The sequence below is a fragment of the Acomys russatus genome, chromosome 9 (assembly GCF_903995435.1).
Source record: "Acomys russatus chromosome 9, mAcoRus1.1, whole genome shotgun sequence".
NCBI classification, from domain to species: Eukaryota; Metazoa; Chordata; class Mammalia; order Rodentia; family Muridae; genus Acomys; species Acomys russatus.
In genome coordinates this window covers 40,874,167-40,886,239 of record NC_067145.1, presented here as the reverse complement: position 1 = coordinate 40,886,239, position 12,073 = coordinate 40,874,167, and the positions used below count along the sequence as shown (strand labels likewise).

General features: G+C 42.0%; 1 protein-coding gene across 4 annotated transcripts in view; it reads left to right on the top strand.

Annotated features, from left to right (window-relative positions):
- The window catches only part of Cul2 (cullin 2), a 38,379-nt gene that overhangs the window by 11,196 nt on the left and 15,110 nt on the right, over nucleotides 1-12,073 (top strand). For 3 of the 4 annotated variants that reach the window (XM_051151190.1, XM_051151189.1, XM_051151192.1), the window contains exons 2-7: nucleotides 2,443-2,583; nucleotides 5,414-5,516; nucleotides 7,810-7,904; nucleotides 10,229-10,334; nucleotides 11,195-11,277; nucleotides 11,944-12,040. In XM_051151190.1, coding sequence (XP_051007147.1) covers nucleotides 2,465-2,583; nucleotides 5,414-5,516; nucleotides 7,810-7,904; nucleotides 10,229-10,334; nucleotides 11,195-11,277; nucleotides 11,944-12,040 — 603 coding nt within the window. In that variant the 5' untranslated portion in view covers nucleotides 2,443-2,464. Of the gene's footprint in view, nucleotides 1-2,439; nucleotides 2,584-5,413; nucleotides 5,517-7,809; nucleotides 7,905-10,228; nucleotides 10,335-11,194; nucleotides 11,278-11,943; nucleotides 12,041-12,073 lie in introns of all 4 variants that reach the window. The other variant, XM_051151191.1, reaches the window with a different exon arrangement.

Sequence of the window (12,073 nt, the reverse complement as noted above, 5' to 3'; positions counted from 1 at the left end):
AGGTTGGTGAAAACGTTGGAGGTTCTGGTGCCTTTGCTTCCAGAATGATTCCCCCTCCAGCATGACCTCTCACACATTCTCATCCTTAGTCATGGCAGGGCAGTGTTCTCTGTCTGATTCTGTAAAGATAAAGGCATACTGAAGCATTAAAGCTACACACTAAGATAATGTCTGAACACCGTGCATCTGTTCCTTACCAAGGAAGTTTTTATGAAGCAGAGTTGGAAATGTTATTACGTATTGTCAAGCAGGAAGGTTAACAGAGAGAGGCCATGAAAAGGAAGCGAGACATGAAGATGTGAGTGTTTACCCTAGGAAGTTTCTTTTAAGCATCTGGCCATGGATACAGGCTGCAGTTCACCGGGGAATGTGTGTGGAGGGAAGTGTTAAGGAAAAGAACATTTTAAGTAGAGAAACAGGAAGGCTAAGGGCAGGACTTATGAGCCAGGTTAGTGAGTCAGCCAAGTGACCTCTAAGCAGACAAATGACTGGATCACTGTGTCAAAGAGCCTCATCAGGGCAAGCTGTAAATCTAGCTGCCTTACCTAAGGCCTTCCATGGACGCTTGGCTACCTCTGTTGTGAGTGAGTCTAAACTGTGCTTCCTGTAGTGGGACAGTCAAATGGCTTGTGTAGACGTGACTTGGTCAACTTTTTGCTTAGGTCATTTTATATTTGATTAGACTCTGAGGGAGCTCACAGTCTGGAAGAGCTTGCTGAATCTCCCAGGGCTAGTTACAGGCTGTAACTCAGGTTACAAGGCTGAAAGGCTCTTCCAGAGGTAGCAGCTTTGGTTCCCGCCTCAACTCCAGAAGATCACAGCTGCCTCTGACGCTGGCTCCCTCTTCTGGTCCCCTCAGGCACACACAGACATGGAAGACAGACACATGCACATACACACAAAGATAAATGTAAAAAGCAAAAGCCTAAGCCAGTATGGGCACACACGCCTGTAATTCCAGGCAGAGGCAGGTGGATTTCCGAGTTTGAGGCCAGCAAGGTCTACAGAGCAAGTCCAGGACAGCCAAGGCTCCATGGAGAAACCTTGTCTCAAGTAAACAAGGAATTTTGGACTCATCTATTTTTGTTGTCATCACACTGCCACTGAACTGTGTAGTGTTGCTGTCACCGCCTGAGAATCTGAGGCGGTTCACTCTTTCTGTTGAACAAACCTAAGAATTCTTTAAAAGGTCATGTGAACTTTGCCTTCTACTCTAAAACTCTCCCCTGCTTACCTGCTCCCCCCCCCCCCACCCCCAAAACAGGGTTTCTCTGTGTAGCCTTGGCTGTTCTGGACTCACTTTGTAGACCAGGCTGGCCTCGAACTCACGATGATCCACCTGCCTCTGCCTCCTGAGCACTGGGATTAAAGGCGTGCGCCACCATGGCTGGCCTCCCCTGCTTACTTTTTTAATCCTTAAATTTTTTATTATAAAGTGTGTGCCTGGATATATGTATGCATTACCACATGTTTGCCTGCTACCTATGGACCCAGAAGACAGGATCGAATCCTCTTCAATTGGAGTTGCATGTGGTTGTGAGCAGCTTTATGGGTACTGGAACCCGGGTCTTTTGCTAGAACAGCCAGCACTAACTGCTTAGCCATTTCTCCAACCTTTCTTGCTTGGTTACATAAACGTAAATTTTTTTTCTGAAACATTCATTCTAGAAACATTACTTTCTGGTATTTTATATTCCCTGGTGTATAAATCATTTCCCAGATAAAGAATACAAATAACAGAATTTGTGGTCAAAGTCTTTATCCAGTGTCATTGCATATTTTTGATGAGAATTTACTTAATTTTTTCTGCAACATACTAAATGAAGCATATCAATCTTTCACACCACATACTGTTCATAAACAATTTGAATGATTATAAAAAGGCAATAGCTAAAATTTATCATTTCCATGTTAATTTGTGTTTCTACTCCATATATATATATATATTTCTTATAATTCAGTTATGTGGTATTTTAAATATTTATTTTCATTATTATTTTTTAAAATATTTTATTTATTATTTAAATAGTATTCTGCCACATGCTGGAAGAGGACACCAGGTTTCATTATAGATAGTTGTGAGCCACAGTGTGGTTGCTGGGAATTTATTAACTCAGGACCTTTGGAAGAACAGACAGTGACCTTAACCTCTAAGCCATCTCTCTAGCCCTATTTTTATTATTTTTAATTATGTGTAAGTGTATTTGATAGTATATGCACATACGCAGGTGTCCATGGAGGTCATAGGCGTGGGACCCCCTGGAGCTGGAGTTGCAGGCTGTGTGAGGCATCTAGCCCAGGTGCTGGAACCCAGCTAGGGTCCTCAGGAAGGGTGGCATGTGCTGTCAACCTCCCAGCCACCTCCCCAGCCGCGATAAAGTGGAATTTTAAAAGTATAACCATTCTTTTGGAATTCATGTTAATGTTGTTTTTAATTAACAGGTTTCAACACTAAACTTGCACAATGTCTTTAAAACCAAGAGTAGTAGACTTTGATGAGACGTGGAACAAGCTCCTGACCACAATCAAAGCTGTTGTTATGTTGGAATACGTCGAGAGAGCAACCTGGAACGACCGGTTCTCGTATCCTTTGGTAGAAGCCCTAGGAAATAGTAAAGTGTAGTTAAAAAGTGGACACAGCTTTAAAACCTCAAGTGTAACTTTTAGGATATATTTCTGTCAATTTTATAGCAATCAGTTTATCAGAACCTTTTTCATTGTGGTCTTTGGGCTTGTTGCAAACAAACCAAACTGTAGATAGTAAACATAAGATCTTTAGCATAGGGTCTCACTCTGGCCCTTGCTGTTTTCAAACTCACAGGGGTCTGGCAAGTGCTGTCATCGTAGATGTGATACCACACCAGGCTTTGTCAGGAATAACAACCTACTGCCAGGCTTCTAGGAAGATTTAGCAGATACTGGGAAGAAAGGTAGAGCAGGGCAAAGGCATAGAGAAGTCTGGAGCCCGTGTGTGCACATGGCCCTGCTTAGATAAGGAGTCACGAAAGGCTGCTGCAGGGCCTGGTGGGTTAGTCTTCGGGTTACTCTAACAAAGCCATGAGCAAGTGAACTTAGGAGGTTTAATCTACAGTGACTTGTCCCCACTGGCTGGTGGTAAGGTACTTGTGGAACAGGCATCTGTCCGTCTCATGGAGGTCAGGAAGCAAAGAGGAAGGCCTTAGTATCCCAGAGCATCCCTGCATCTGGGCACATTTCTAGTACGTCCATTCCACTAGGCCTCACCTGTTTCAGGTTCCAGCATAGCAGCCAGGCAAAGTGGCGCACGCCTTTAATCCCACATTCCAGGAGGCAGAGGCCAGCCTGGTCTACAAAGTAAGTCCAGGACAGCCAGGGCTGTTACACAGAGAAATCCTGTCTCAGACAAACAGAAGAAGGTCCCACCATTTCCTAACTGCAGCGTGGCTGAGACTTGTACGTAGGCATTTAGTAGACACTTTCCAAACTCTAGAGGATGGAACTGTAGGGAGTACATAAATAGCGACCTTCACTAATTTGTTAAGTGGATTGTGTCCGCTTGGGTTGTTTTGTTTGTTTGTTCTCTGTGTAGGCTGTCCTGGAACTCTGCTCTGTAGACCAAGCTGGCCTCAAACTCACAGAGATCCGCCTGCCTCTACCTCCCAAGTGCTGAGATTAAAGGTGTGCGCCACCACCGCCCAGCCTGAATGTGTTCATTTGTAAACTGGGAGTTTTATATAAAAATGCAGCTTTACCCTGCTCTCACCAGTGCTGCCCTCTTAGTCTCCCTGGACTGAGCCTGCCCTTGTTATGGAACCTCTGTTCGTTGGAGAAGCTCTGACTTCCTAAGCCAGGACGGTTACTATTGAGCTGAGAGCTTCGATACAGTAGAGAAGTCCCTTTAGACTAGCAGGAGATCACTTAATTTACTGTAACTGCACTGTCAGTGAGAACTAGTTGTTTGTCCTGTGTCCCAGATACTGACCATAGTGTGATGCTGCTGTTTCTGCAAGGCTTCTTTTGTATTTGCAGTGATGCGGTGTTTGTCAGATCATTAGGATGATGTTATCACTGTGGTGATTTGCTTGCACGTAGTCTGCACCTCCTGCATGCCTGGTCCTGGCGGAGGCCAGAGGAGAACATCAGATCACTTGGGCGTGAGATGCCAATGTGCGTCCTGGGAATTGAATTCAGGTCCTCTGGAACAGCATCCAGCACTCTTAACCACTGACCCATCTCTCTAACTCTAATTACTGTCTTTATGAACTTGCCAGGGTCACAGAGATAATTGGAGCACTCATTTAGACAACATTTAATTTTATCCATCTATTTTTGCAGCCCAGTATATCTAGAGTGTGATACAGATTCCACTGATTTCGTCTCTTAGATAATTTTCTGCAAAACATTTTTAATTGTTTAGCAGCAGGAATCTAAAAAAGAAGTAGTTTTTTTTTGTTTGTTTGTTTTTGTTTTTGTTTGTTTGTTTGTTTGTTTTGTATTTTACAGAGTAGCTGATTGGATTGTAAGAGCTTCAAAATAGTTGACTTACCTGGAAAATTACTCCTTAAGTAACAGCCACTGCTTCGTTTTGCTGCATTTTCATATGTACTATGTATACGTGTCTATGTACAGATGTGTGCATCCTGTGGAGACCAGAGCTCAGTTTTCAGTTGTCATCTTCAAATTGTCTCCCTTGGTTTAAAATTACTTTTTTTTGGTATGGACATTGTGGCTCACACCTTTACTTCTAATATTCTAAGAGGCAAATGCAGGCTGATCTCTGAGTTCCTGGCCCAGCCTGCCTGGCCGCAGATCAAGTTGTAGGTCATCTAGGGCTACATGGTGAGACCCTGATTTAAATCAATAACTTTCAGGTAAATTAGAGGGACCACAAGCTATATTCAGAGGCTCAATATACTATTTTGAAGCATCTTTCCTATCAGTATCTTGATTCCTGTCCCCATTATCAAACCATTGTCAGGTTTCCATAGAGAAGGTTTACATTCTTAACTGATAGACAGCATGCATTATATATAATATACTGTAGTTTTAAGTTGCTGATGGTAAATAGTTCCAACATACTGTGTTCTTTAATAAGGTCTATTATGTATGTATGTGGAATTACACCAAGTATGGGTGCTTTCCAAGTCCAAAGCATTGGATCCCTGGATGTTAAAGCAGTTAGGAGGTGCCCAAAGTGGCTGCTAGGAATTGGACTTTGAATCACTGTAAGAGCCCTAGGTTCTGTTAACAGCCGACCCATTTCACCATCCCTCATATTGTGTTCTTTTCAGTAGAATATTTAGTTTATAAAGGTATATTATACTGTCAGTAACACAAGGTCACAGGGTTCCACACACCCAGCTTGATGTTTCCCTTGTCCATGCCAAATATAAGTCTCATGTTCTGACTGTGAAAACCTTAATAGCCTATCTAGAGATATCTATGCTCTATGTGTGGCGTATCCTGAACCACTTGGAGAAAGACTTTATGTGGAAACAAAAATTTTTTTGGAAAATCACGTTCGGCATTTGTACAAGGTAAGGGATAATATAGTTGTGATTTGCTTTTTTTGTTTTTTTTTTCTGAGCCTGGACTGTTGTGATTTGCATAATGCTTACACCTGCAGAGTTATTTGACTAGCTCACTGATTGCCAGTGGGAAACATTCATCAGATTAAAAAAATATTTTTTTAAAAAATTTAATTTATTGGTGCTGGAGAGATGGCTCAGCAGTTAAGAGAACTGATTGCTCTTCCAGAGGTCGTGAGTTCAATTCCCAGCAGCCACATGGTGGCTCACAACCATCTGTAATGTGATCTGATGCCCTCCTCTGGCCCGCAGATGTAAATGCAGGCAGAGCACTATGTACGTAATAAGTAAACAAACAAACAAACAAACAAACAAATAAATAAAAAAAATTTTAAATTTAATTTATTATAAAAATTATATAAATTAACCCCCCCTGAAATAAAAAGCCAGCCTATGGTGGTGCACTCCTTTAATCCCAGCAGTCAGGAGGCAGAGGCAGGCAGATCTCTGAGTTCAAGACCAGCCTGGTCTACAATGCTAGTCCAGGGCAGCCAGGGCTACACACAGAAACTCTGTCTTGAAAAACAAACAAACAAGAAATAAAGACTAAAAAACACACCTGGAATTAACCAGGCCATGTATCTTCCCATTCCCCACCTCCCGCCCTCTTTCCCTATTCCTCTCAGGCAGACATCTGAAACAGTGCTTTCCTACTTGTATTTAGGGTCTGTGCATTAAAGCATCAGTATTTGGTTCACAGGAGAAATCAGTTTGGCTCTTCATGGTCTGTAACTGCTACATAATGGAGCCACCACCACCAGCCTCATTTAGACGAGCTGCTGTGTCCCCTTTAGATCCTTGGAACTGGAGGAGATAAAGTTATAGCCAAAGCTGGAATCTTGGACTCTACCTTGATGTTGTGGGCAACCATCAGATCTCTCTTAATGGCCAAACAAATGTACTGCTTTTAATTCATGCATATTGTCCATTGCACATGTTCTTTAGGGTTTGAGTGTATGCATGTATCAGCTCATGGCAGTGCTTTTGATAAAATTGTTTCAGTGTTTAGTATGTTACATTGAGTCAAAGTTTGACTATTAAAAGCTAGTGAGTGAACTTGGCTATCCATAGTTGATGACCATATAAGACATTAATGTTGGAATTTTTCAAGTTCGGCTGTGATTGTTTTTGTTTTTTGAGACAAAATATCATGTTATCCAGGATAGCCTTAAACTACTAAGTAGCCTAAGCTGGCTGGCCTTGAACTCCTGATCAACCCTACCTCCCAGAAACATTGAGGCTATGTAGGTCTTGTTTGTTGTCTCTCTGGAGAGCCTGGATATCACAGAACTGTATTTAAAGGTCCATGCCACCATGGCCCACATGAATTCTTTGGGACATAGAATTGAAGGTGTTTATGGCTGAAGCCTATAACCCCATCACTGGAGAGGCTCAGGTAGGGCTTCTGTGAGCGCAAGGTGACCCTCGACTACAGAGTATTCTGGACCATCCTAGCCTACAAAGTCTTTTTGTTTTGTTTTGTTTTGTTTTTGTCTTTTGAGACAGGCTCCCTCTGTATAGCCTTGTAGACCAGGCTGATATCACAAAAACCTGCCTGCCTCTACCTCAATGCTGGCATTAAAGGAGTGTGCCACAGAGACTGGCCAACTTAGCTAGCTGGTGGACTGCTTGCCTAAAGTGAAAGCCAGGCTTGCTCCCTAGCAGCACACACCAAACGGGTTGTGTTGGTACACACCTATAATCCCAACCTAGGCAACAAGAGGTTCTATCTCACAAATTTTTAAAAATAATTTAGATGCAGAAATCCATGAGCATAATAGAATTGGTTTTTATTTTATTTTGTGGTGCTGTAAATTGAACACAGGGCTTTCCCTATGCTAGGTGAGCATGCATGCTGCCTTGAGCTATAGTTTCAGCCTGTCCTCTCTATCTGAAAAGTCACTTTGGGAGGGGGTTGTTAGAGACAGGGTTTCTCTGTATAGCCCTGGCTGTTCTGGACTCTTTGTAGACCATGCTGGCCTCAAATTCATAGAGAGCCATCTGCCTCTGGCTCCTGGAGCGCTGGGGTTAAAAGTGTGCGCCACCACGCCCAGCTTCAGCAGTCACTTTGTATATTCTTCCCCAGTTTCATTTGTACTAAATATAGTTAAAAGATAATTTATAATTGTGAGTGACAATGCTTGATTTGTGTTATGTTTAGGAGTTTGATTCCATAATTTTATAATTTCACTGTAATGAAAATGATTAGTACTTTCAAAGCAAAACATTTTTTTCTGTTTAGAGAGTTCTGGAGTCTGAAGAACAAGTGCTTGTTCTGTATCACAGGTATTGGGAGGAGTACAGCAAGGGTGCCGACTATATGGACTGCCTGTACAGGTGAGTGCCCGCCCCACTGCCTGCATCCACAGCGCAGCTTAAGATGCCTTTTATGTATATGGGTGTCTTATCTGCATGTGTGTGTCTGTACCACTGGCATGCCGGGTGTCTTCAGGCCGGAAGATGGTGTCAAATCCCTTTGGACAGGAGGTATATATGGTAGTGGATGTTAGGAATTGAAACATGGTCCTGGAAGAGCAGCCAGTCCTCTGGACCACTGGGCCTTCTCTCTACCACAGTAGTATTTTTAGTATATATTATTCTAATGAGTTTCATTATGAAGGAGTAATTTATATTTTCCACTGGACAATGGATTACTAGTAGGGGCTTTGTTAGCCAGGTCCACAGTCAGAAAAAGTGTGTCTGTGAGACAGGCAGGTGTGTAGACCATTACCATGGAAAAGAAAAGTAAATGCTGTGACTGTTTTCTTCAATTTGTCTGGAGCACATGTTAAAACCCCAACAGAGATGCGTGCAAAAACTCGGGTTGGAAGATGCTTGCTTAGCGGAGTGTCCGATCCAGAAGATGAAAGTGTATTTTCTGAGGCCACTCTTGAACTACTTGGTAGTTTTTTAAGGTCCTTCCTGTCTTTCCCTCACTGATCCATCTGCACTTGCATTCCTTTCTCTGGATGGCTAATTCTGACAAGTTTTTCTTATTTTCCTTTCTAAAAAAAAAATCCTCTTTTCTGCATGTATGTGGTGTAGGTCTTGTCTTCCATGGTTCTCTGAGCCGATCCTATTTGATTCAATCTCTTAGTAGCAGTAAGTGATCGCTGCTGCAGCATAGTGATGGAACTTAACCGTGAGGAAACAGTCAAGTCTGTATGTACCTAAGCTAGCGTGGCTGGGCCACCACTAAATGCCACAGCCTTGGGGATCCTTGTGTACGTAGTCCATCTTTGAAAATGTCTGGCCATGACTATTGCTGAGCAAAGCAGGCATTTGCTTATTGACAGAGTAAATAAATACCAAACACTGACATGGAGAGTCCGCTCTAGCAATCTTTATGGCCTGATATGATGCAGTGATAAGACTTTGTAGTGCCCCAGGCACAGTGTGCTATCCCACCCCGCTCTGTGGCTCACCTACCAGAGTGCCGGAGCAGCTCTCCAGTCTCCTGGCTTGTAGCTACTCTGCCATGCGGTTTACTAACATAATTAAAAAACAAGTTTACTATGAAGTACAGGTTATTGTGGCCTTAACTTTTTTGAAACCACTTCTTTTACATTGAACATGATTATGACGGTGAGCCCCAGGTAGAGTCTGGGCATTGTTGGAATTTGAAGAGGGGATGTGTGGGCACTTTCACCATTGCTTGTATGCACTGTGCAGTAGAGGGTCTCTCCTCAATAGTTTCCTTGAACTTGGTGGTCCTGTTCATCCAAATCTATTTAGTACTATTACATAAAACCACGTGATCAGCCAGTTGGTTAATAAGGCAGGTTTGAGGTTAGCCAGCCTTTGCGGCTCATTCACTATATTATACTTTAGTCTTTCCATATATCTTCTGCATATGTCTTTAATATTGAGACAAGGTCTCATGAGCCTATGCTGACCTTGAACAGAGTCTAATTGATTACAGGTGTATGTCACCATGGCTGGTTAATGTGATGTTATTAAAAGTATACTTTCTTGATTAATGTCTAAAGTCACTAACTTTCTACTGCAGCACTGTAGTAGAGCTGATGCCTGTGGGAGCCAGCTGCCTGTCCTCTGGTCATTCTTTTAGTTGTATTATGTTGGTAGGGCGAGCAGTAATGAGATCCTCTCACAGATGACATAGTTGGCAATATTAGAAGAAAACCCCTGTGTAGAGTTTTTCTCAGGTGGTAGATTGATGTTGTCTTTTAGGTCTTGTTTTTGTTGTGGTGGTTCAGTTTAGTTTTCCAAGAAAGGACATCTTTGTAGCCCTGGCTGTGCTAGAACTAGCTCTGTAGACCAGGCTGGCCTGGAACTCACAGCCTGCCTCAGCTTCCTGAGTGTTGGGATTACAGGGGTCTTTTCCCTTAGCTGAATGAAAAGCAGAGCATACCTTCTTTTTCTTTTCAGTCTGAGAGATGAACCCTGAGGAAATAGTTTATGTTGTTTATTCCTGCTGAAGTGGACTCCTTATGTTGTAGGAAGCCATGCAGAAAGCCCAGGACTAGTATTTATACTGTTTCCATTTCCTTCTAACTTGTATATGTTTTCTTCGGAGGTATTACTGAATTAGTCTGTGTAATTATGACCCTGAGATTGCTAGTCTAGAGTTGTAAGTAAGTTACTTACTTTCCTAACTGATTTTGACTTTACATCCAGCGGTGCTTGCATTTGATTTTCAGGTATCTCAATACCCAGTATATTAAAAAGAATAAATTGACAGAAGCCGATTTACAATATGGCTATGGTGGAGTAGATATGAATGAACCACTTATGGAAATAGGAGAGGTAAGAACTTCTTTAAGTGACTGCAAATATAACTTTGTACCTGCTCTGTGGCATGATAGAAACCAGAGGCCAACTTTGTGGCATCAGTCTTCCCTTCCCCCTGTGTGTGAGCTACAGGGTTGGGCCGTCTCCCTCTAGCATTTCAATATTTAACAATCTGTAAGGTTTTCGTATGTTCAGACTGTTGAAGCCATCGGGCAGAGGAGATGGCTCTGGGTAACGCACTTGCCTCCTAATGGGGTAAGGTTGACAAGCTGGTTTTGATCCTTGGAATTGACATATGGTGAAAGGAGAAAATCAACTCCAGAAACATGTGCTGACCTCCACATGTGCACCACTGGCGTACAGGTTCACAGTAACAACAACAACAACAACAGTCATCATCACCAAGGCATATACACATAAACACAATAATAATAATCTGTTTTGCCTGCCAGGGTGGCACAGGCTTTTAATCCCAGCACTTGGGAGGCAGAGGCAGGCAAATCTTTGTGAGTTCCGGAGCTGTTACACAGAGAAACCCTGCCTCAAAAACTAAAAAGAATATATATTTAATTAAATAAAACTTTTTGAAAAGATTTATTTAGCATATTTATATTGTTTTGCCTGCTTTTGCTCCAGAAAAGGGCATGAGATCTTGGTAGAGATGGCCCCTAATATTATAGTTCTGATACAATGACTTCTACTTTGAATAAGCTATTTTGCTTCATTCAGTTTTTACTTTTATTTTAAAAATACCAATAATATTTCTGTTTATGGGTATTTTTATTTAAAAAAAAAAAAAAAAGCCCAAAGCCTTGAATGAATGTTAAGGGGACAAGTACCTAATTCAGCCTTGATGATTTCATTTTTCCTGGCAGCTAGCATTGGACATGTGGCGGAAGTTGATGGTCGAGCCCCTTCAGAACATCCTCATCCGAATGCTGCTCAGAGAAATCAAAAAGTGAGTGTGGGTTTTATCTCAGGGAGTTGATGTTTATTATTTATTATGATCTTATAAGTTGTTTTTTGTTAGCATGTAGTGGTTGCTTATCAGTTTTTTACTCTTAAGGCTTTTCTGGTTGTTTCTTATAGTAAATACAAAATGGGATTGCCTTCTAGCTTCCTGATTCAGTAGTCTGCTGTCGGCACACAGCAGCTCTGTGTGCTCATCCCGCATCTGCTCATGAGTTCAGTTACTTTAATAGTGGCTTGTCCATCCCCTCTCCCCCCACCGGTTCTCCCCCAAGGCCACCGGTAAACCAGTACTTTTTTTTTCAATTTGAATGCTATTTGGCCGTCTGATTGTTGAGGCTGGAACTTGTAGAGCTGTGTTAAGGAAACAAATCCCTTAGAGGAAGGCTTCTCTCCTCCCCATTTAGTGTCTGGTAAGATAGCAGAAGACCTGCCTCAGCGATAACGTGGCACATCATCCCATCAAATCATTTCTAATGATTTCTAATGTGTATTAGCTGTAATAACGATGATAATGAAAAATTGTTTGAAGCTTCATGCAAACATTTTTGACGATGTAAATTTAGTTAGGGCAATAAATTGCAGCAACATATGGCATGCTCTCCCTGCAGATGCGCCTGTGGTCTCAAGCATATTCTGTTCTACTTTGTTTCAGTGATCGTGGTGGAGAAGACCCAAACCAGAAAGTAATCCATGGGGTTATTAACTCCTTTGTTCATGTTGAACAGTATAAGAAAAAATTTCCCTTAAAGGTAAAAAGCTTATTTCAAAATACGATGAGATCT